The sequence below is a fragment of the Aspergillus novofumigatus genome, assembly GCF_002847465.1.
Source record: "Aspergillus novofumigatus IBT 16806 chromosome Unknown P174scaffold_2, whole genome shotgun sequence".
In the NCBI taxonomy this organism is placed as follows: domain Eukaryota; kingdom Fungi; phylum Ascomycota; class Eurotiomycetes; order Eurotiales; family Aspergillaceae; genus Aspergillus; species Aspergillus novofumigatus.
Window position 1 is genome coordinate 3,611,362 of NW_020194275.1, and position 23,968 is coordinate 3,635,329.

A 23,968-nucleotide genomic window follows, 5' to 3' on the forward strand; every position below is an offset into this window, starting at 1 on the left:
GAGATTCTGACGACCGATGTGGACCGACGTCAGTGTCAGCGAGGACCAAAAATCATCGATTATTATCGTTTTGGGGGTCTGACTGTTGTAGATCTAGTCTAGCTCTGGTGTGGCTTGTTATTTTAGTCTGAGCGCAAAAGTGAGCTCCGCCTTTTCTAGGTCGTAATTTTGGCCGCGTCCTCCGCCCAGACAAACAGAAGCCTCACTATAGCTTCCTCCTTCATCCACCTCGCCCATTCACACACACAGACTTTGAGATGGAAGACGGAGATACCCTGGCTGGCCTTCGGGGCCTGTACCAGGATCTTTCTGCTCTTTCAGACTCGTCGTTTGTCAACATTGAACGACTTCGTGTTGAGTTGGAAGCTCACATTGAGGATTTCAAGAAACTTTTAGACAAACCCTCAAAGAACAACACAAGTCGGCAGGCTGTTCTCTCAGGTCTGTAAATTGAGGATGGCTCCTTGCAGGGCCAATTAAATCTGAACTCGGATGTTGAAGGGGCAAGGCTGACTCTACTCAATTGCGCTACAGGGAAGATTACCGTTGACGATGTCGAATATTCAATCAACCAAGACTTTCAACAAGGCGCACTACAACTCGCGGATGCTCTCAACATTGATGAACTGGAGGCCGCTGTTCTATTCTTTGCTGCGCAGGAAGAAGCTCAAATCCTGGATAGACCTCCGCTGATCGCGGCAATTATGCGCTTTCATGAGCGGCGCCACTTCCTTCTTGAATGCTTACGCCTGATTCTTCAAGAATCGTTTGAGGTTGAGCGGGAAGCGACGCAAGCTCTCATGCAAGACATGGTGGCGTTCGTCGTGGAGATTAAAACTGGACCCCTACGGAACGCATCGCTTTTTGCGCGGAAGTGCATGAAGTCTATGGAGGATATCGAGGGATGGCTGCTGCTCCTTGGGGAGCAGATTCAAAAGGCATCGATTGTCGGCCAAGTGGAGGATCGTGATGTCATGGAAGCCATTGAATACCAACGCAGCAGCCTGCAGCAACAACACGAGTCGTTAGGCGCAATTCTATGCTATTTCTTCAAAGGGCCTTATACCAGTCCCGAAGACCTGCGAGTGCTCCTGAATCGCTTGAGGAAGCTTGAAAGATTTGATGGGCTGCTGCTTCACTACATCCCTGCTATGATATCGTCATTTGTTCAACACGGGTCACCAGAACGGTCAAATTCATACAAAGAAGCTAGGAGCCTGCACACAGCGGTCACTTCTACCAAAGATGGCCAATCTTGGAGGATTCCGATTTTTCACGCAGCTGTCATCGCGCTTTGGCTTGCAGTGTACAGTGGCTGGGATATTGATGGGCCGACCTCTCCTGTCCAAGGGGTCGATTTCGAAAAAGAAGCAGAGGAGCGCACTCAAATGTTTATGACGGCACTGGACGACGGAGGACTCGATTTCTTGCTTGCTATCTGCTCAGGTGTGAACAACGAAGAATGTGGTGATCCAGCTCGCCGCGAATTAGTAGCGCTATTGTTGAAAGAGAGCGCATTCGCAAAATTGGAATCCGAGCCCTGTGCTGGATTTCTAAAGACTCTACTGATGGAGAATCTGGAGGTCTTTGTGGAGTCTTGCATTGCCAACATGCCAGATGCAGTTCGAAAGCTGAAATCCGAGGAGGATATGCAACGCTTGGATCAGATTACCGCCCTGAGGGACGGCTTGTCCTCCAGCCTCCATCGCGGCCTGGTCGAAGCTCGCACTCACCTCGAGTCTTTCCTCATGATCATAGCCTTCGCCTTCGAAAGCCGACCAGATGCAGCTCAGGAATTTTGGGCAGACCCGGACGGCAATTTGTATGGCTTCCTTCAGTGGGCTTCTAAGAGACAAACCGTTCCGAGAGTGAGCGCCTTTTGCGAGTTGCTGTGTTCTATTTCTGGTGGAGAGGAGAATGCCACTGCTGCACATCGGTTTCTAACCGAGGAGGACAAATTTTTGTCGTCCAAGTTCAAGCGATCCACTTCCATGAATTGGTCCCAGATGTTTGCTGAACTCCAATTGTACGCGACGAGAGTTACTGAGAAGCCTAGTGCTTCCCAAGCAGTCCTGAGGGCTCGAAAGTCTGAACCAGCCGACATGAGCGAGCCAGAAAGCCCTGTCATGCTGACGTGCTATCTGCGATTAATGGGTCATTTATGCAAGCAGAGTGGCTCCATAAGGGAGTGGATGCTTCACCACCCGTCTTTCAGCATTGTTAGCACATTGTTGACCTTGTGCAGCGGCCCCATACCCGCCCATCTGAGGGCCACTGTTTTCACCACCCTTGCAGCTTTAATGACGGATAGAACGTCCCACAATGGCAACGAGATGTGGCTCTCTCTTGACCAATGGATTTCCGGGGGCGCCATGAGTGGCCCCGGCCTTGGTAAAGTACCCATAGTCTCAAATCCATTGGTATGGCACGAGCAGCAGGCTTTCCAGAAGATCGGCGAGAGTTTTGATCAGGCCAATGCCTTTGTCGTCTTAATTTACTCGCTCGTTTCCCCTACCTCCGACTCGGCAGAGTACCATCTGTCCCTGCCCTTCCCCGAATCTCTAGGATCCTCCTACCGCATGCCAGGTATCGAGCCGTACATCGATTTTGTCATGGGTCAGGCCCTTTCGAGGAAAGTTCCGGATCTGGGCGAGCGCCAGACTCGCCTTTTGACCTACAACTGCTTGAACTTCGTCATCACATGCCTGAGATCGTTCAACGAGAATATCGTCACTGTCCTCAGCCAACCCGCAATCAGCTCCGATTCTAGTCTGAAAACATCATCTTTGACTACCTATATCCGCCTTCACCCGTTTGCGCGTGTGGCTGAGTGGCTATTTAATGAAGATGTTATCAAAGCAATCTTCGCAACAAGTCAACAAGACGCCTCCGAGGTTGCTAACGCCGCGTCTGACTCCATAATTGTTCAGTGCCTGGTCAAGAGCCTCGAAGTCATGGACCTGATGTTGGATCTGCAGTCGACCTACTTCCATATCGTCCGCCCGTCCATCAAGTCTCAGGCGGGTGGAAGCAGAATTAACGTCGCTAATTCGTCGCTTTCATCCTTCGAGGACAGCGTCCTCAACAATTTATCGATCATACCTGCTCTGAGCCTTTATTGCGGCGCAGGTCACGAGCAACTTACCGTGACCTCAATGGCACTTTTGGAGAAATTGTCAAGCTCCAGGAAGTTGAACAAGTTGTCATCACCAGAAATATCGAAGTGGCAATCCTCAAACAAAATAGTTGAAGTTCTGAGCACAGAAGTGGACGTTGACAGTGTTTCGCGACCGCTGGTGTCTCAGATGCAACCTGAATTGAGGGAGTTGGAACTTGGTGCACGGTCCCCAGGCTATATTATTCGGGAAAGTCTTTTGGCACTGCTAAATAGCTGTCTCAGCATGATCACAGATCGGCCGACCATTGGTCATCTTCTCCTCGGGTTCAGTAGTGTGGGAACCATGCTGGATATTTCTCCGAACGGTCTGTTCTCGAACCGAATGTCCTTGTTACATGCTATCATTGGGTTCTTGCAAAGCTACCCCGATGCGATGGAAGGGAACATTCTTCCTTGGATGGTACATCTACGGCGTATGGCCTTTGAAGTTCTCAAACATCTATGGTCATCAAAGATCGCGTCCGCGTTCACTCTGCTTGAGATGCGTTCCAGCCGCTTTCTACTAAGCATGTTTGCCAGCCAGCCTATAATCGGACCAGACACTCCTTTTGATGGTTTATCTGTCATGGACGAAGAATTCTGGATCTCTGAGTCCACATCAGCTCTTGCTGAGTTCTTACTTTTTAGAAGTTACTTGTATGCCTATGCGGCGACCGAAATTCGCTCGGCCGCCAAGCTTGGCTCGCAGACACTTCAGACAGAGGTCCTTTCGACGTTGCTTGGGAACTCAACCACAGAGACCGGGGAGACAATCCTCAATCCCACCGTCTTTGATCTCTTTGATTTTGCTGACCTGGATCTCAGCCACAGAATTCCAGCGCCCAGGTTAGTCTTCCTTGATGGAATTGGCTTTGATGTGTGTGCGAAATCGCAAGCAGACGAGTCGCTTGTTCTGTACAATCTAGCGGAGGTTGCAGAGCTCATTCAAGTCAGAAAGGAAGAGTTGCTGTCGAGTGGACAATTGCGGCCTCAGGATGAAGAGCAATTCTCGGCCGAAGCTGAAGGCCTGACGTTATTCATTCGCGCGACGAACCAGGCAAGGCAAATTGCGTTCAACCGTTACCTGGCGCTTCGATCATGGACAGAGCTCATCACAACGATGCTGGCTTGTTCAGAGATTGAGGGTGGCAGAAAACCAACGTTTATCTTGCATTCAATCCAGTTGGTCCTCCCTAAACTTGAAGCAGCCATCGAGGAGGACCTACCGGAGGCAATCGAGCTTGCACGACTCGCCGAGACTCTTATCGGGGGTTAGAGTCTACATCCACTAGTACAGACGGTGCGCGGCGAAGTGGGGATATCATAGACGAAAAACTGCACCAGCTGTTCCAGATCTGCATTAGAGGCATCTTCCTGGCAAGTGGAAATGTTCAGTTGCGAGAGACGTTTTACAACATTGGTTCCCAGTACATCAGTCGAATCGTCTCCGCCGATACAGTGAATCAGAATCTGAGGCACCACAGTCAGCAAGTGATAAAGACAGCGGGCTCGAACCTGATTGAGACCACCTGTGACGACGCATACGCCGGGCAAGAAACATGCCGGGTGTCGGCTCTCCTCTTCCTCAATCTGCTCGCCTCTCTGGATCGAGAAACAGATTCAACCCTGGCGGAGTTGATCTCTCAATCGAACTATCTGAGTCTTTTCTTGGACTCCATCAGAGCGCTACCTGTCGAACTGAGGAACACTCAAGCGAACGGTAAGTCATGGAGGTAGAAATTCGTGTAATTGTGAAACACACTGATATCATAGTAGATACGCCAGCATTGTTGTCATATTACGAGTCGCTGCTATCTTTACTTCAACGGCTCTGCCAAACCAAGAATGGCGCTACTCAAGTTCTGAAAACTGGCCTCTTTCAGGCGGTTCGCGAGTCACGGCTATTTGCCGCTGATCCGGATCTGGGCATTGGTAAGTACATGTCGGCTTCTAGACCAGAACCTCTCTAACGACGTCAGATATTGACAACCCTGATGCTCTTCGAAAATATTATGATCTTCTTGGCTCGGTACTCCGAGTTATTATTTCAGCTGTTTTCTCTCGGGGTCTTCATAATGAGCAAATCATGGAGCAAACGCGAGCTTTCCTGGCAGAAAACAGACAGAGCATGGTCGGCATCTTCAAGCGATTTGCTAAGGTCGGGGGAGTAGGTACTGCTGATCATCACGGGGCGCTGAGTGATTTGGCCAAGTGCTACATGACGCTCATCAGCGCCACCAACTTCCTAGAGGTATGTACTCAACCCGCCACAATACTGCAGATGCTAATAGACACCCAGTACGAGGACGACGAAGTGAAGGAGCAAACTCGCCCGACATTATTCACCTAGACTTGACTCAGAAATACGGCTCGCGTAGTCAAATAGCTGAACTCGACATTTTCTTATAAGACATGATACATATGCGATGCGCGTTTATTTCACTAGACTAAAAGCATTGGAAGCAATGAAGATCTGACGTGAAGGTTGCGTCTGCTTAGACATATTGGAGAGATGATATCTGGTATAAAACGAAGACAATTGATGTCCGAAGTCGTGTTTTAGATTTGTACTTCGGCCGTAGGGTAGACAGAAAGGCTGAAAGGTTAAGCTTGTTTTCAGTAACGGGAATCATATCTATGACAATGCTGACAGGAATGGAATTTGCCTGCATCAATTAATCGGTTGAATGGAGTTTATTTACATAGATAGTGCTGCTGCCCGGGTATGTCATCATCCTACTGTAGAGGAGCAGCGCGCACGGGCGTATTATCTTATCTCCGACTTCCTTGCTCCGGAGTGCCCATTGCATCCTTGCTGCCCAGTGCTCACCATCTCCTCGTCCATCGTTCAACCCCGCTACGTCACCTCTTTCAGACTCAACGAGAAAGCAAATGAATTGCCATGACCTGTGCATTTCAAGGACTTTCTGAATCTCGCCAACGCTGAGCGCTCCCTTCTCTCGACATTGATCATTCGGACCGAACCGGGTCGATGCAGCAGAACTCGAGAGGCGCCCCCGAGCAGAGGAGCGGTAAGCGCAAGTCGATCGGCAAGAGGAAGCTTTCTGATCAAGAGGAGGCGGCATTTCGGTCTCAGAACTCGCAACAGCATCCGCAGCAGCAACAGCAGGCGACCATCTCCGAGCTCTTATCCAGGAACCATACCCACGGCAAGGGTTATCCGCAGCAGTCCCCTCCATCGAACAAGCGTCCTCGGCTATCATCACCATCATCGTACTCGCGAACCCCAGTTGCGTCACAGGAGCTTCATCCGCCGGACGAGATGTACAATTTTTCGAATTCGGAACATAGAGCAGGTGGAGCGTTTGCGCAGAACTCCCCGGCCAGCACGACAGTCAAGCCCCATTTCTCGAATACATCGTCGCGTCAGAGTAATTTCACCCCTCATACTGGCGCAAAGAGGCTTGTGGTTAAGAACCTCCGGACGGGTTCGCGGTTGAATCAGGATTCATACTTTGATAAGGTCTGGGCACAGCTTGATGCAGCGCTGAGCGCCGTGTTTAGCGGCGGCAAGCCCGAGGTGTCACTGGAGGAGCTCTACAAGGGGGCAGAGAATGTGTGTCGCCAGGGAAGAGCCGTGGTTTTGACCCAACGGCTGCAGGACCGATGCCGAGCGCACGTGTCTGGGGGTCTTCGGGACGAGTTGCTGGCGAAGGCAGCTGATGGGAGTAATGTGGATACACTGCGTGCTGTGATTGACGCATGGAGCACTTGGAAATCTAAACTGGTAAGTTGATATGCGTCGCGGTTTGGGTTCTTTCTTTCAGATCATTGATGAAATCTTACAGGTCACCATTCGGTGGATCTTCTACTACCTCGATCAATCTTTCCTCCTTCATTCCAAGGAGTTTCCAGTCATCCGTGAAATGGGCTTGATTCAGTTTCGGAATCACATATTCTCCGACCCTGTATTACAACCGAAGATTCTACAAGGGGCTTGTGACCTAGTTGACGCAGACCGCAACGAGGATCATGCCATGATGGCAGATTCTTCTTTGCTCCGAAATGCCATTGAACTCTTCCACGGACTTGATGTCTACACAACAAGCTTTGAGCCTCTCCTTCTTTCCGAGTCGAAGCGATTCTTCTCATCGTGGGCTCAGCGAGAGTCCTCTGGATATCTTGCCGCATTTGTGGAGAACGGCCATAATTTAATAGCGAGAGAAGTCAAACGGTGCGAGCTATTCTCGTTGAACAGGAGCACCAAGCAGAAGCTGTCTGAACTTCTCGATCGTGTCTTGGTAGCAGATCAAGAGTCCGTGCTACTTAACGAGAAGGACGTTCTTGGCTTGCTTCGAACTGGCAACAAGGCTGCTCTGGAGAAGCTCTACACTCTTTTAGAGCGGAGGCAGCTTGGGACGAAATTGAAGCCAGCTTTCAAGAATTATATTGTGGAAGAGGGCTCGCAGATTGTCTTTGACGATGAGAAGGAGGCGGAAATGGTCGCTCGTCTGCTAGATTTCAAGGCAGAGCTGGACGATACATGGGTCAATTCGTTCCACCGCAATGAGGAGCTCGGTCATGCACTGCGCGAAGCTTTTGCAACCTTTATGAACAAGAGCCGGAAATCTGAATCTACCGGTGGAACAGACAATGTCAAGACCGGCGAGATGATTGCCAAGTACGTAGACAGGCTGCTGAAAGGTGGATGGAAGCTGGCTCCTGGGCGCAATATGGCGGACGTGCCGTTGGCCGATGAGGACGCTGAGATCAACCGACAACTGGATCAAGTGCTGGACCTGTTTCGATTTGTCAACGGCAAAGCAGTGTTTGAGGCATTCTACAAGAACGACCTGGCTCGTCGGTTATTGATGGGCCGAAGCGCAAGTGATGATGCGGAGAAGAGCATGCTGGCAAGGCTCAAGACCGGTTGGTTCCGATATGCACCATCTTTGCGTAGATTGCAAGCTAACCCTATTGAACAGAATGTGGTTCTACATTTACACACAATCTCGAGTCCATGTTCAAGGATATGGATGTAGCGCGAGACGAGATGGCTGCATATGCTTCCATTCAGCGCGAACGGAGGAAACCGCTGCCGATCGATCTGAATGTCAGCGTGCTCTCAGCCTCTGCATGGCCATCGTACCCTGATGTGCAGGTGCGGATTCCACCGATCGTTGCAGAAGCGATCGATGACTTTGAGACGTTTTACTACAACAAGTACAACGGGCGGAAACTTAACTGGAAGCACCAGTTGGCGCACTGCCAACTGCGGGCCAACTTTTCGCGCGGACAGAAGGAGCTGGTGGTCAGCTCGTTTCAAGCGATTGTACTCCTGCTTTTCAACGACGTTCCTGAGGGCGGAAGTCTGAGCTATGCTCAGATTCAGGAAGGGGCGAAACTTTGTGAGTGTTTCTGCTACTAGCCTTGTTATCAGTTGTATCCGTACTGACTGCTTTGACGCAGCCGACCAGGAGCTCCAACGCACACTCCAGTCGCTGGCATGTGCCAAGTATCGGGTCCTCACTAAGAAGCCGAAGGGACGGGACGTCAATCCTACCGATGAATTCTCGTTCAATGCAGGCTTTACCGACTCCAAGTTCCGGATCAAGATCAATCAGATTCAACTGAAGGAGACGAAGGAGGAGAACAAGAAGACACACGAACGGGTAGCGGCCGACCGACATCTTGAGACGCAGGCGGCCATCGTTCGGATCATGAAGAGCCGCAAGCAGATCTCGCACGCCGAACTGGTCGCTGAGGTGATCAAGGCGACTCGGAGCCGAGGAGTGTTGGACGTGGCGGAGATTAAGAACAATATCGAAAAGTGAGTGGTCTTTCCATACTTTTCCTAGGACGGATACTGACTGTTGGCTAGACTGATTGAGAAGGATTACATGGAGCGAGACACGGAGACCAGTCCCAATATGTACAAATATGTCGCATAAGAGCAATTGCATAGTGCCGTTAGAGAAGCTGCTACCTTTTTTTTTTTTGTCAGCATTTATTCTCTCATTATGAACTTACATCAATGACATTCATTATGACCTGATATGATCCTTCTCTACCTTTTGGTCAAACCGCCAAAGCCTAGTATAGAACCGCAGATGCCGAGGGCCTGGGACTGGGAAAGTCTGGAAGTCTGGAACACCCCCGGAGTAGCTCCGACCCCACAGCAGCTCTGAGCATCGGGCCCTCGGGGGCTTCCGAGGCGGCTGGAATCATAGTAGAGTAGCCAGTTGGCGGGAATACAGTAGCTCCATTACATTGAAAGGTAAGGAGTGCACATTGTAGACTAAGGTGGTAGTGGTACTCGACCGAGAAATGAACGGAGAGCCACGGCTCCAGTATCTATCGATATACTTAGAATAATCCTCTGCAAGTTCACGTGCTTGAGTTCATCCTGTGTTCTAGATAGTCAGGAATGGCCAATGCGGTAATGGTAGTTGCAATTGTGGATTCAAGGGATCTGACAGCGGGGAGCTACTATTGTAGTACGTACCTCTCTCGATGAACCCATTTTTCTTCGGGTCTCATGACCATGAGCTTTTTATATAGGTATCTGTATTGGGTGTATCAAAACGCATACGCTGTTCGGTCAAGTTGCCCGGCTCACCTTCTCTTCTGAGGACTTATGCAAGGAGAATAGGCTTAATGCCACATGATCTTAATTCTGAACGCATAAAGATCAGATAGTCATTGCAACAATGTTATCATATTGTTCTTCTTTGGCAGTATGACTGGTTTGATGTCAAGCTCAGACCTGCCTTGATAGATGAATGGAGTTCTCTGGCCAATGGTTACAACTATGACATCGTAGTGAGATAGCTACGTAGCTTAGTTTAACTAACTGAGAGGCAGTCATGCAATAATAATAAATAAGAATGTTAGATAGGCTGATGTTACTATTGCTGGACGGCTGACGGGATTACCCTAGTGGGTAAGCCGAAGAGCTCCCCGCTGTCTCCGGTCCAGACTGCAAACCCCACGATCAATGGGGTGCGCTGGACAGCTTTCCATGCGCTTCTTACATTGATAGTGACCCAGAGTATGGGACTATGGAGGAAGGCTAACCGTGGTACCTTACAGTACCCCTAGTACTATGGAGCATAATTGTCCATGTGAACAAAAAAAATGGGGGAAAAAGAGAAGAGGATCGGTACTCCAAGTATGGATATGATGGAGTTATATATACTGCTCTCCCCCTCTCGAATGATTCCTCTCTCAATTATGATCTTGGTCTCTTGGACTGCTACATCTGTATACAGCACCCATATACATTGGCGTTGGAGATACACATTGTATATCTAAAGAGCTCCAATATATTCCAGTGAGTCCATCTTCAAAGACCACCACCCCTACCATTGTGATTTCAACCGTTCAATTCAGCGCGAGTGACTTCATCAAGATGTCTAGCCTAGATATGTATCGAAGAGAGAATTGAACTGACAGATGACAGGTCGAAACCTGGTCACAGGATACTCCACATTTTCCCCGCCTCTCACGGACTGCAAACCGATTCCCCAAGTCGCACCGTCGACTTTGAAGATCCCCGTCGCAATCAATTCCTGGCGCAGTCGCTTCCAGTCATCCCGCGGGCTGCGCATTGAGGGGAAATAACGCCCAGAATTTGTCTGATTGGAACTCATCCCGCGCGAGACGGTTGCCGGCAGATTATTTAAAGTGACGAGGGGTTGTCTCTCTGTAGTTCCAGCGACATTCTCGCCTCTGTTTGAGTCGACGATCTGTATATTCCCCGACTTTCTCCACTCTATCACGGCGCAACTCCGGATTTAGGGATTGTCTCTCTCCACAGTTTACATCATGCAGAGTACGTTCTCACTTTTTCTCCATGTGTCCAGTTTTGATTTCATCACATTCAGCAAATCACATGAAGTAGAGGTCCTTGTATGGCGCTAACCGATTTGCTTCACAGCCAAACATTTCTTCGACGACCCGAATCACCTGGTCCAGACGGCTCTCCATTCCCTGACACTCACAAATCCATCGCTCGCATTTGATTCGAAACACAAGGTCATTTTCCGTCGCCCAGATGCATCCAGAAAGCCCAAGGTGGCCATCATTTCTGGTGGAGGTTCGGGCCACGAACCTGCGTTCGCGGGCTATGTCGGCCACGGACTCATGGACGCTTCTGTAGCCGGCAGCATCTTCGCCTCTCCGTCTGCCGAACAGATTCGCCATGCCGCCATGAACTGCGTCAACAATGAAAAGGGCGTGTTGATCATACCTATGAACTACACCGGCGACGTTCTCAACTTCGGCATGGCTGCCGAGAAATCGCGGGCTGCAGGGATCAAGACCGAGTTCTTTGCCATTAATGATGACGCGGGCGTTGGCAAGACGAAGGGCGGAAAAGTTGGTCGTCGCGGTATCGGTGGTGGCATCCTCATCTTGAAGATTGTCGGAGCCTTGGCCGAGGCTGGGTGAGTTGAGAAGCAGCACTGATTCCGGGTCACAGCTAACATCGCTCAGTGCATCGCTCGAAGATGTGTACCGCGTCGCTCAATTAGCAAACGCTAATCTTGCGTCCGTGGGCTCCTCTCTGGAGCACGTCCATATCCCAGGTAGAGGAGTCCCAGAGGATAGCATCCCTGATGGGGAAGTTGAGGTCGGAATGGGCATTCACAACGAACCTGGGTCCCACCGGATGAAGTTTTCGCTTCCAGAAGTGATCAAGACTATGCTCTTGCAGATCCTGGATCACAACGACCCAGACCGCGCTTTCCTGACTCATCAGCCAGGCGACGAGTTCGTGCTGCTCATCAACAACCTTGGTGGCGTCAGTACCCTGGAGCTGTCGGGTATCACCGACGAAGTATACGGCCAGCTCACAAAAGATTTCAACATCAAGCCTGTGCGCATCATTCAAGGAACTTTCCTGACCAGTCTCAACGGACTGGGCTTCAGTGTTTCACTACTGAAGCTCGCGGATACAGGACTGGGTCCTGGCAAGTCCATGCTCGAGCTCCTCGACGCACCTGCCGAAGCAGTGGGCTGGTCTGCTCCCATCCGCACATCGACATGGGAGGCACACCAGTCCGATGCTCCTGTGGAGGTTAAGAGTACGAAGCTTGCCGAGGACCAACCCAGCAACCTCAAGCGTGAGTCTCCTCATGCTTATGGCATTGGTTAACCCCTCTCTGCAGGCGCTGATAGTGTTACAGTGGATCCAGCCATTCTCAAGAAAGCCCTCGGATCCGCACTCAAGCGAGTCATTGCTGCCGAGGCGTTGGTCACCCGGTACGACACCATCGTCGGCGACGGTGACTGCGGCGTGGGCCTGAAGCGCGGCGCAGAAGCCGTCCTCGCCCTCCTCGAAGACCCATCGTCCAACCTGACCGACGACGCCGTCACCGCCGTCAACCGCATCGTCACCGTCGTGGAAAACACCATGGACGGCACATCAGGCGCCATCTACTCCATCTTCCTGAACGCGCTCGCCCACGGCCTCCGCGCCCAAGACCAGGGCAACCCAACCCCCGCAACGGTCGAGGTCTGGGCCAGCGCTCTCAAGTACTCCATCACTGCACTGGGAAAGTACACCCCCGCGCAGCCGGGTGACCGCACCATGATCGACGCACTAGTTCCCTTCTGCAACACGCTGGTCGAAAGGAAGGACGTACATGCGGCTGCAAAGGCCGCGCAGAATGGGACTGAAGCCACCAAGAGCATGAAGGCGAGCCTCGGGCGGAGTGTTTACGTCGGTGGCGAGGAGGAATGGGTCGGCAAGGTTCCTGACCCTGGTGCATATGGACTGAGCGAGTTCCTGACCGGGCTTGCTGAGGCGCTTTGAGGGGTTCATCTCTGTTCCTGTATCAAGTAGTATAACCCTTTGGATATCTTCCTAATATAATTTATGATGTTGATGACGATATGCTTCTATCCTTAGTTACCATCCGCTTCAATGATATGTGAGGAAGTCGGAGACTCAATTTTAGTCAGGGAATCCAAGTAGTCTCATATGTATGCTTTTGCCTTACCGGCTGGAATAGAGCATCATACCATGGACGTTCCTCGAGTTATTCACAGACTCAGATTGCCCCGTCCGGGACGTCCTCCTTCTAGTGCGAATGCTCGATAGCGTACCAGAAATGGGGTTGATTGACAGTACCACCACCAATACTTGTATATTTCTTTTTGTCTTTATTGTTTTACTAAATATATTTGGCCTTGCAAGCTAAGCTTTGTGGATGAGCTGGTGGAACTGGAACAGATGGCGCCAAGCCCTAAGCCCTAGAAGCATACGTGACCTTATATCACCAACCACTAAACTTGCAGTCTCTAGTTCAAAGTATTCGAAACAATCTTCTAGTTGTAGTTAGATTCTACCTAATTTCAGACATTGTAACATCCCCGTCGCAAGGTAGTCTTCTCGATGCGACATGAAGCTGCCAGTGTGGGATGTATCTGTTTGCCACGGAAACATAAACCAGGAGGCACAGGTAATTCTCTCTTCGTGTCTGTCCATCCTCTTCCAAGGTTGGATATATCACGATAGACTCTGTACATTGTAACAATCGACGGAAGTCACATAGACGGGAGTCACATAGACGGTTTCACGATGAAGATGGCCTTCGATGTTGCTTGACGCCTGCAACGCCTGGAGAACCACTCTGGGCTGTATCTCAAGTATTGCTCTGGCTATGAAATTCAGGTCGCTGTGCCCGGGAAAGACTTGCACTCTCTGCGCTGGAATCCTAATGGATTGTCGAGTATGGTTTGGGCATACTTTCTCAGCTAGTAACAATCCCTGTCTATAACGCTGTCAGATTCCCTTGATTGGGTGTCTAAACCTGGAACTAACGGATTCAATCGGTGGCTTTTTATGGCGAGACAAATGGCTCGATGCATCCGAGAATCCGTGCTCACGAGGTATTTAACCTCTCGCCGCCCAGAGTCAGCTTAAATTGTTTAGAGTTAGAGATCAGCTCCTGTGCGGTCCCACAATGCCAGAAATAACTACTCCGCCCAGGAAGATCCTCTTGGTAGTTACTGGAGGAGGCCATACTCATGCAGGTGAGTACATCACATCCTCTGCGGCATAAATGGAATCCATATATATATATATATATATATATATGCTAACGGCTTAGCACCCGTCCTGGAACTCGGAAAGATCCTGGCCAACCGAGGCCATACCATCGACTTTGGCACTCTCGATGGACAAGAGAAATGGACTGACGGTTTCCCCATATCCCGCACGCATCTCATGGGCCCCGGTCCCACAGAAGAACAGCTCGACGCTCACTACAAGCGAAGTCGACTCTGGGACCCAGCCAAGGGATTTGGAGATGTCATGGACTCCAAATACCTCTTTGACTCCCTGTGGACGCAAACCTACCATCGACTAAAGGAGATCATGGCCGATCCCGCCACACGCCCAGATATGATGGTCGCGGATTTCTTCGTCGACGCGGTAAAGGATATCCATTTCGAGTACAAGCTGCCCATCGCGATCGTGTGGCCGCAGATGCCGTACATGATGGTTCCCTGCTCGTATATCCCCGGCCAGCCGGGCTTCCAGCTAGACATGACCCTGACATCGGAGAATGCATCCATGTGGTGCCGGGCCAACAACGAGCTGGTGGTCGTGCGTGCCTTGCCCGAGGCCCTCAAACTCATGAAGTGGACCAAGGCGATGCGCAAACGCGCGGGCCTGAACTATCTCCTTCCCACCCCGACCAAACCGGATTACCTGGTCTTGGTGAATTCATTCCTCGGTCTGGAAGTCCCCAGGGACCTCCCTCCGCTGGTTGCTGCCGTGGGGCCCATCCTCGCAGATGAATATCCCCCGCTAGATGACGTCCACCAGCGCTTTCTGGACCAGCACCTGAAGACCATCTACGTCGCGCTGGGGACGCACACTATCCTGTCGCACGCGGATGCCCGGAAAATCATCGAGGGTCTCATCCAGGCGATGGACGCAGGGCTCATCGACGGCGTGATCTGGTCCGTAGGCGAGAGCGGACGGCAGCTCTTCGACACAGCGGACGAGTTCATCACCATCGACGGCCAAACAACCGTCCGCTTCGGCGACCTCCTGACCGGAAAACATGCCAACTGGCTATTCCCCTTCTTTGCGCCCCAACGGTCCATCCTGGACCACCCGCACGCCCGAATCTACTTCACGCACGGCGGCGGATCCAGCGCCAACGAAGGCCTTTACCACGGCAAACCCATGCTCGTCATGCCCTTCTTCTTCGACCAGATTGGCAACGCGGCCAAACTAGCCGGCAGCGGGACATCCGAGGTCCTGCACAAGTTCCGCTTCACGGCGGAGGAGGTCTACACAAAGATGAAGCTAATCGTGGAAGATCGTGGGGGGAGCTACGCGCGAAATGTACTTCGTCTCCAGCGGATCGCTCGCGTGGCGTCTAGACGGAAGCAGCTGGGCGCAGACCTTATTGAGGAGGTGTTGTATGATACGGAGCTGAGGGTAGTGGATGGGAAGGAGACGCGGCCGATGCATCTCCAGACGGCGGATATGCGGATGCCTGTTTACAAGGCGAGGAACTGGGATCTGATGGCGGTTTCGGGCTTGGCGATGGGGTTGCTGGGGGGAGGGACCTATTATGCGGCGCGATTGGCTTGGATGCATCGTCAGGCTGTTAGGAATCTTGTTGATTATTTGGTTCGAGGGTCGGTGGTTGGTGGTTAGAGATATCCCTCCCTGGCTTTAAGGAGCTTTGCATATGCTAGTTAGTTTGATACACGCGCTTCGTATACTCCTCTTTTGGTCCCCCCCTTTCAAAACAAGTCCATCATTCTCACACTTCTCACTGTCTCCATCAGACTCTACAGCTCCTTATACAGTGATATGGCGTGCATTCAGCGGGCAGCACTCCCATAACCAGGCCCTACCGTCGAAGTCATTGTGATCAGATGCGAGAGGCAAGGACGATACACTAAGATGGTGAAAATCAAGCACTGCTGGCCCTCTTCTCTGCTTAATAATTGTCTCATTTTCCTATCTTTAAGTGTTTTTTTTTGGGGGTGATCTGTTTGTATTGTTTTTATCCCTCCGTCCTTCCCCAGGATGTCAATGGCACTATTGTAAATAAAGAGGAGCTCTATAGTTCACTAAGCTATAAGGATTTAACAAGTTAAGTAACTAGTTAACTTATGTGAATCCAAATGAAGGAGTCAGCGCGGGGTTTATTGGGGCGTTGGCCATCCAAGCTCAAATCTCAAATAATGCTACATAAAAAATTCCATGAATATACTCAGTAGTATGATGAACTTCTTTCTTGGCCTTTATTACTAAACTCTGCCTCTAAATTTACGCCCTCTTCCCTGATCCCATAGTACAAGCCGCTGGGCAGCATTGGGCGTCGGCTCTAATTAGTGGAACTTCCTTCCAGCGGCATTTTCCAGGTTCGTGGGTCTGCGATCCAGTGGTATGAAAACCGAGATAAACATCCTGTGGAGGATTAAACATGAGTAATAGCAGATTGAATTATCGCATCGGCGGCTTAGAGAGTGGACTGGAATGTTTTGAGCTTGTAATTGATCAACTGCTGCTTGCAATCCGTCTATGATTTCAGTTGGTTCAGCCTGCTTGCAGAACACCTTCACGCCATGAATGAAATCTTATGTTCTACTACTGAATGGACGCACCGGACTATACCATGAGGGCTGTTCAAGTTTTATTCATGTCAATTCGAGCAGTGTAGAGGAATGATGTCATATAACTCGTCTGCCAAAGATTACCTCGGAGAACCCCAAAATGTCCATAGAATAGTTGACGGAAATATCCTGTTTCAAGGACAACACATTGTCCCTGGAATACTCAATTCAAGCCTGATCGACAGAGTAATGGGACAGGAAACATACATGTTCATTGTTGGCTGATCTAGCCTTCCTTGCCATCCTGCTGGTGTACCAGGGCAATAACATCATTCCTATAGATCGACAGCAGGATCCATTGTGTTGGGAAGATCGGAGATCAAAATGCTCAGGTTCACTTCTCGGTTTAACTGTGACGACATATATATGCGCAATATTCCTGCTTTGGAGATTCGTCCTGCGGGCTAAGGGCTGAAGTGGTCCAAGGGGACTGGTCTGTATGGCCGGCAAAGACTGATCTGCATGAACCACTCAATCACTGCTCCACACCTGACGAACCAAACACAAAACTCTTTACCCCATGGGTCGCGGCCTCAAAGGTACCATCAGCCTGCTTTACTCTATTTTCTCTCTTGAATGGCTGATCCAGACGCCCTGTGGTTGAGGGCTATTCGTATACGTGCCGCCAGCACTTGACGCTTGGACTGTAAACAAGCACGAGTAACGCAGACTTGCAATCCTCCTCACAGCAAACTGTCGTCATGGACCCACCAACACGACTTCTTTTTATATTACGCATTCTGAGCATCATTTATATATATCAATCCTCAGCCTGAACTCTCTTGGCGGAAAGCCTCAATATGACGCCCCTGCACAGAAGCCATATATCTTCAGCTTCAGCCGGGCCGGGGAAGTATCCTCTGTTACACAGCAGGAACTTTACATCCTGTCAGAAGCGATGACTGGCGACCAGGAGAAACAACAAGATGAGGACACCGTACACCGCGAAGCTGCTCGAAAGGGCCTTCGGAGGACGGGGTCGCGAACGATGGAATGGGACACGGAGCATGAGGATTACCCGCGCAACTGGCCGATCCAGCGTAAACTGTACGATGCCGTCGTCATGTTCTTCCTCGAGTTCTACACGACTATCGTCAGTACGACTGGTCCCTCCGCAGCGGAGCTGGCGATGAAAGAGTATGGATTGAGTAGGGTGATAACGCTGACCGGCTTCCAATTTATGTATGGCGTTGGGCAGGCCCTCGGAGGACTGACCATGCCCCCTTTTTCTGAATCCCTGGGCCGAAAGAAATCCTACCTAGTATCAGCTGGCGCTTACAGCATCTCGTGTTTGTTAGTCGGCGTGGTCCCATCCCCAGCCGGCGTGTTCATCGGCCGTTTCATCTCGGGGTATGCTTCTGCCGTGCCGGCCATCGTCCTCGCCGGGAGCATCGAGGATTTGTATTCCACCTGGCCAAGGCTATGGTTGCTGTGGCTTTGGAATTGCTGCACCATTTTCGGCTTGTGTGTCGGCCCAATGTACGGATCATATATTGTCAGTGCCATAGGCTGGTAAGTTTTGCCCCGCTCGGTCGCTGCAACGGCAACTTTTCATTATCATGTTATACTGATTGGAACCAGGCGTTGGGTCTATTACACTGCCGCCATTACATGCGCTGTCTTGTTTGTCCTGCTCCTGTTTGTATGTGAAAGTCGACCGACCACGCTTCTCTCCAGGCGGTTCGAGCATCTCCAGTCAAAGGTCGGAAACTTGGACATGGATATCCCTAATCCGGACCGCATTGGCAACACGCGAGAGCTCGTCCAAGTCATCCTGGTGCGGCCGGCGCGACTAGGCGTCACAGAGCCCATTATCATACTGGTCTCAATCTTGAGCGCTTCCGCATGGGGGATGATGTATCTCTTCACCGAGTCATTCACAGTGGTCTATAGCGAGTTTGGCTGGAGTTCGAGGGCAACCTCGTTACCTTTCATAGCTCTGTTCCCCGGCATTCTTGCTAGCGGCTTCGTGCGGTTCTGGGATCATCATCAACTGAACAAAAGGCAGAGGGGAGGAGCCTCTCCCGAACCGGAGGACAAAATCGGTGGATTTGCCATCGCAGCTCCCGCCCTGGCCATTGGGCTCTGGATCTTCGGCTGGACCGTTCCCCCTCTTGTCCATGTGCCGTGGATCGCGTCCATGTTCGGCCTGGTGTTGGTTGGTTTTGCGGCAACCGAGTTCTCATATACCCTCAGTGGCTACATCGCCGATGCGTATACCATTTATGCTTCATCGGGTCTCGCGGTGGTTTCATTTCTGCGCGGTATTGCATCGGCCTGCATGCCCCTGTTTGCGTATCCGATGTATTCGGGGCTCGGATCGAATGTCGCTACCAGCATCATCGCCGCTGTGGCGACCGTCTTCGCCTTTACGCCCTTTTTGTTCCTGAAGTTTGGAAAACAGCTGAGGCAGAAGAGTCGATTTGCGCGATACAGTGCGGACGTCAATGAGCAGCAAGGGGGAACTAAGTGCAGACAGAGAAAAGAGGATGCTGCCTAGGAGCTAGGAGGGAATAATTAAATCTGCTAGAGGAATGGGGATATCTCGCAGGAGCCATGCCCAAGAAAGGTCATGCATATCTTGTGTGAGTCTAAATTCGTGTATGAGGAGTTGCATAGCCTCTGCTGTATGAGGAGTTGCATAGCCTCTGCTAACAAGACATATTTAGACATAGCCTGATGAATAAACTTAGCAACTCTATAAGGTTGCTGGATCTAATGATCTACGATAGAGATAAGACTGCTGTTCCCTTAAAACAGGATGTTCACCCCGTTGAACTGGACTTTCAAGCAAATGAAGGCGGACACAAGGAAATGCTCTTGAACCGATTGTCCTGCTAAAACTTCATTAGATATAGGCTTATTTACCAGGAAATGATCAGACAAGTTAAGTAACACAGGGTCGACAAGGTCGGAACAGCATCCGTCTTAAGTCTGTTTATACTGTCTGATAGTCTTATTGTCAGATCCATTAGATGTAGGATGATAGGAGTGCCTGAGAACGGCACCTTCAGTTCCCACCTAAGGCGAAGATCATGCTTAAATCCGAGCTGACCAGGCACCGTTGTTTCTATACCCAACCAAGGTAGGTAGGTAGTTCTAGATCTGCAGAGGATCTCTCTCTTCTTGCCAACATGTTTCACCACATAACCAGTTTACAGAAGGTCATGAGGGGACCATACCTGTTTAAATCAATAGATCAAGGGTGAAGCTGCCCGGAAAATCCCTTCTCGCCTCGCTTCACGCTTCAGCTAAACCTCCCGTGGTCGACGTCTGGGAATTAGATCTAGGGAGTTATGCCAGTGTGACGGCCTTTGTGGAGCGCCTTAAGCAGTCCGATATTCAGATCAACTTTACTCTTCTCAATGCCGGTGTTGCCAACTTCCCCTACACCATGAACCAATCTACGTCCCATGAGACGAGTATTCAGATCAACTGGGCTGAGCACTGCCCTGCTTACTCTGCTGTTGCTGCCTGTGCTCGATAGCCAGGCCTCCCAGAATCTTAACCGGGCTCGTCCGGTGATTTTCTATTGTCGGCAGTAAATTCAAGGAAGCGCATGTCGGATAATTCATGGAACAAATTAAAGCTTAGGAAAAGCGCAATGTGTACCAATGGATCAAGATCTGACGGGGGTTGGATGCTATGATGCTCAAATAGAGGTGAATAACCCAAGGTCAGAGGGCCCGGTGCCGCTTCCGGTGCCGCTTCTGGCATTGTTTCAATGATTATGGCCACACAGTTGATTTCCATCATAGTTATCGATTGATTCCATTAATTCTATCTGGACCCCAGCCATCTGATCATTTTCACCGGAATACAGAGCTGTTCTCCTGTTCAAAAATGTCTGAGGGTACATTCCACACCTTCGCGCTGGTCGTTTTTGGAGGCCGGGTGTGGGACACGGCCCTGGCAACGGACTTTGTGATGATCGCGAAGAAATTCATGGCAGACGGACTGCATCCGACATGTCTCTCAGGAACCCATCTTCATGATATCACAAATATGTCCGGGCCGTTTCTGTTCGGCCGAGAGGACTTACGAGAGAGGGTCCCTATTTACAACAGCCAGGAGGCCATGACGCCATTCTATCGACTAGAAGCCCACGGCCTCAAATCACACATCATGGACTGGATCAGAAATATCTCCGGCCAGGTAGGCCCTGGCGATCGCATTATAATCGTTCTGATCGGGCATGGTAACAAGAGAGACGGCGCTGTCACGCTATATCCTCAGCACGCAAAACCGGAGTTTCTGTCCAAAGCCAAGATGATTGCTGCTCTCTCTGTCTTGCCGCCTAATGTCCGCCTCCTGATCGTCAACGAGGCTTGTTACTCCGGCACGTGGGCCACGATAGCCCCCGAGGTAGGCGCCCAGCGAGATGTGCTTGTCGAGACAGCAGCCACCGTCGGCGAGCAGTCCTGGAGCTATACCTCGGGCTCCGGCCGAAACAGGTGCTCTTTATTCGGAGCGGCGTTTGTGGAAGAGCTTACCACCCACCCCGAGGGAAGAGTCTCCCAGCATCGCAGTCGAATAGTCGACGAGATGCTTCATGTTGGGCCTGACCAGAAAACCTCTACACCGCTGATGATCCCCTCCGTCCGCGCTCTTCTGTCCCACAATATCTCGCACTTCATCCTCTCACCAAGAATTGCGACTGCGATCACGAATGTAGCTTCTGCTCAGGATCGTCATGAGGCACTTTTGCAATCACGGACCTCTTTCCGGACTTTTTGGAGAAGACTTCGTCGCAGGATGAGTCCAGAACGAGAACCGGCGCAGGCGTTCGCGGGAGACAGCCCGGTGAGAGATAGCACCGGTATCGACATGAAAGCTATCGTTATAGAGAACTACCTGAAAGACCTTGGGCCGCTAAAGAGTGCGCTTGACTATTGCACCCTTGCAACTGCCGGTCAGTTTGCTCTTGAAGGCCGTGGGTCTCCAGAGTTCCAAGACCAGGTGATAGCTACTATTGCCTGGCAGGCAGCCCAGATGCAACGGGTTGGCCGGTTGCTGGAACATCTGGCCAAGGAGGGACTGATTACAGATGTAGTTGACGAAGAAATAGCTGATCAAGCACTGGCGGACCACCAAGAAGACATCGTGGTGCCTGTGGTAGAGAGGTTTCGGGAGGACGACGATATGTTATCTCTAATGAGCCCCCAACTGAGGGCCATGTTGGTGTCCACTTTAACGATGCACAGAGCTGGCTGATTGGTATCGTGGCTTATAACTGGCTGATGTACCCAGACACATTTGATCTTGATCGCGTGGCGAACGAGGTGCGTGTGTTTCTAGCTTAGTTTGGGTGTTTCTTGCTCTTCTTTCTGTTGCTAGCCTTATCTGATTCACCAATGAGCTTATTGTTGGTAGAGTGTATGGCAAGCTATTGGAAGAAAACTGAAAAAGCATAAATTGATTTCTATGTCCATTGCTCATGATTCCGCCTAATCTCCTGTATATGAATTTCCATACCATACTGAGTATTCGATATCCCTACTATTCAATGCCTAGTAGGGATGATGATTCGATTTCGGTACCGAGAGGATAACTTCAGTCAAAATTATAGGAGGGGTTCAGTAGAGTATCGGATTCAATCCGTTAGATATAATTTTAATGGAAAGGGGGTCAAATTCAATGGAACGACTGATTCGATTCGATTTGTCTGGGTTGCTCAAAGTAACTAAGTACATGGTCTTTAGTAGAATACAGAAGTAGCATGAATAATATGGCGAGGCACCAATTCTGTATCCCAGTTCATATCTTAGCTAGTGAGCATCCCAGACAGATTGAATCGAACCATCAGCTCCACCATCGACCATTTGCCTTCCACAAATCGTCATTGAATTGACCCTTGCCTAGTTCATATCTACCATTTCTACTGATCGAAAACCCCATACTCCCTGAGTCCCTCAGTACTAGATGGCATTCGATATCGATATTAGATGGCAGACGGACTCATCCGACATATCTCCTCAGGAACCCATCTTCATGATATCACAAATATGTCCGGGCCATTTCTGCTCGGGCGAGAGGACTTACAAGAGAGGGTCCCTATTTACGACAGCCAGGAGGCCAGGAGGCCAGGAGGCCATTCTAACAACTAGAGGCCCACGCCAGTCCTGAAAACTAACTCATACCCGTAATATGGACACATGGACACTCAAGAAGCAATGAGCCATTAAATACTTGATACGCCACAACCTCGGCAACATACCCGACTGTCAGACCTTCAGGTTCTTCAATGTGATCACGAAGGACATCACACGGACTGATAGACACAGAAACTGGCGCAAGTCTGCCTCAAAATGACAACATCATGGGGCTGGATCAGAAATATCCTAGCGTTGACGACCTCTCTGGGAAAACGCCAATCAAGACCTTGCGACAATGTTGGGCATTTCCTGCATCAGCGCAATTGCCCTCACGCTCGACATATACGAGATGCTGACCGCCTCACTATACGTCGGCATAGCCCTGCGTCAGCATCAGTCCTAACTGCTCAATATTGAGTATAGAGTCTTTCTTATAGATACTGCAGTTTCTACTGACCTGATACATACGACCATAGGGTGTGGAAAACAGGGCTTCCCGTCCGCTCAGCCGTACTTAAGCCACACGCCGGCCGGTTAGTAGTTGGGTGGGTGACCACCAGCGAATCCCGGCTGTTGTATGTTTTTTTGCTTTTATCCTTATTTGATCAAAGCGCTGGTCCAGGCCGGTGCTTGCCCAGTGTACTGTTTAGAAGTTGTTCTACCTCTGTGGGTTGGAATGTGGGATAATAAGTCGCAATCGAAGCATTCATTCATATGCAGGATGTTCCGGGTACCCCTAAGGCCCTGATAATAATCTTTGCAATTTTGCGCGATACAGTGCGGACGTCAATGAGCAGCAAGGGGGAAACTGAGTGCAGGCAGAGAAAAGAGGATATTGCCTAGGAGCTAGGAGGGAATAATTAAATCTGCTAGAGGAATGGGGATACCTCACAGGAGCCATGCCCAAGAAAGGTCATGCATATCTTATGTGAGTCTAAATTAGCGTGTGAGCATTGCCGATCACTCTTTGTTCCTGATCAGCAGTATGTTGATAGAGCTGAAATAACCAAACTTACTTCCCTCTGGATCATAGAACTTTATAAGCAAACTGTATAAGCTCTTAGTTGTCTTTGCCTGAAGAATGCTTCCACCTAAACATGTCGAG

At 50.4% G+C, this 23,968-nt stretch overlaps 6 protein-coding genes across 6 annotated transcripts; all 6 read left to right on the top strand.

Annotated features, from left to right (window-relative positions):
• Positions 1 to 190: 190 nt before the first annotated feature.
• On the top strand, positions 191 to 5,507 carry P174DRAFT_502117 (nuclear pore complex Nup192/Nup205 family protein; the record flags this gene model as incomplete). Its single annotated transcript, XM_024831071.1, has 6 exons — positions 191 to 441; positions 535 to 4,428; positions 4,455 to 4,877; positions 4,934 to 5,089; positions 5,137 to 5,408; positions 5,439 to 5,507. The coding sequence occupies exons 1-6, from the start codon at positions 258 to 260 to the stop codon at positions 5,505 to 5,507; spliced, it is 4,998 nt and encodes a 1,665-aa protein (XP_024686156.1). The 5' UTR covers positions 191 to 257.
• Positions 5,508 to 5,976: 469 nt separating this feature from the next.
• P174DRAFT_439327 (cullin family protein) lies at positions 5,977 to 9,166 on the top strand. The gene is made up of 5 exons (XM_024826767.1): positions 5,977 to 6,905; positions 6,967 to 8,047; positions 8,104 to 8,526; positions 8,588 to 8,948; positions 9,000 to 9,166. The coding sequence occupies exons 1-5, from the start codon at positions 6,150 to 6,152 to the stop codon at positions 9,067 to 9,069; spliced, it is 2,691 nt and encodes an 896-aa protein (XP_024686157.1). The 5' UTR covers positions 5,977 to 6,149; the 3' UTR covers positions 9,070 to 9,166.
• Positions 9,167 to 10,945: 1,779 nt separating this feature from the next.
• On the top strand, positions 10,946 to 12,935 carry P174DRAFT_428992 (putative dihydroxyacetone kinase (DakA); the record flags this gene model as incomplete). The annotated part of the gene is made up of 4 exons (XM_024825545.1): positions 10,946 to 10,952; positions 11,058 to 11,565; positions 11,615 to 12,243; positions 12,289 to 12,935. 4 exons carry the CDS (start codon positions 10,946 to 10,948, stop codon positions 12,933 to 12,935), a joined length of 1,791 nt encoding a protein of 596 aa, XP_024686158.1.
• Positions 12,936 to 14,082: 1,147 nt separating this feature from the next.
• On the top strand, positions 14,083 to 16,211 carry P174DRAFT_439329 (glycosyltransferase family 1 protein). Its single transcript, XM_024826768.1, has one exon. It carries the CDS (start codon positions 14,352 to 14,354, stop codon positions 15,798 to 15,800), a length of 1,449 nt encoding a protein of 482 aa, XP_024686159.1. The 5' UTR covers positions 14,083 to 14,351; the 3' UTR covers positions 15,801 to 16,211.
• A 1,455-nt stretch (positions 16,212 to 17,666) lies between these two features.
• P174DRAFT_449173 (synaptic vesicle transporter) lies at positions 17,667 to 20,255 on the top strand (the record flags this gene model as incomplete). The annotated part of the gene is made up of 3 exons (XM_024828817.1): positions 17,667 to 18,280; positions 18,350 to 19,237; positions 19,967 to 20,255. The coding sequence occupies 3 exons, from the start codon at positions 17,667 to 17,669 to the stop codon at positions 20,253 to 20,255; spliced, it is 1,791 nt and encodes a 596-aa protein (XP_024686160.1).
• A 586-nt stretch (positions 20,256 to 20,841) lies between these two features.
• P174DRAFT_439331 (uncharacterized protein) lies at positions 20,842 to 22,173 on the top strand. The gene is made up of 2 exons (XM_024826769.1): positions 20,842 to 21,883; positions 21,928 to 22,173. The coding sequence occupies exons 1-2, from the start codon at positions 20,846 to 20,848 to the stop codon at positions 22,069 to 22,071; spliced, it is 1,182 nt and encodes a 393-aa protein (XP_024686161.1). The 5' UTR covers positions 20,842 to 20,845; the 3' UTR covers positions 22,072 to 22,173.
• The last annotated feature ends 1,795 nt before the right edge of the window (positions 22,174 to 23,968 follow it).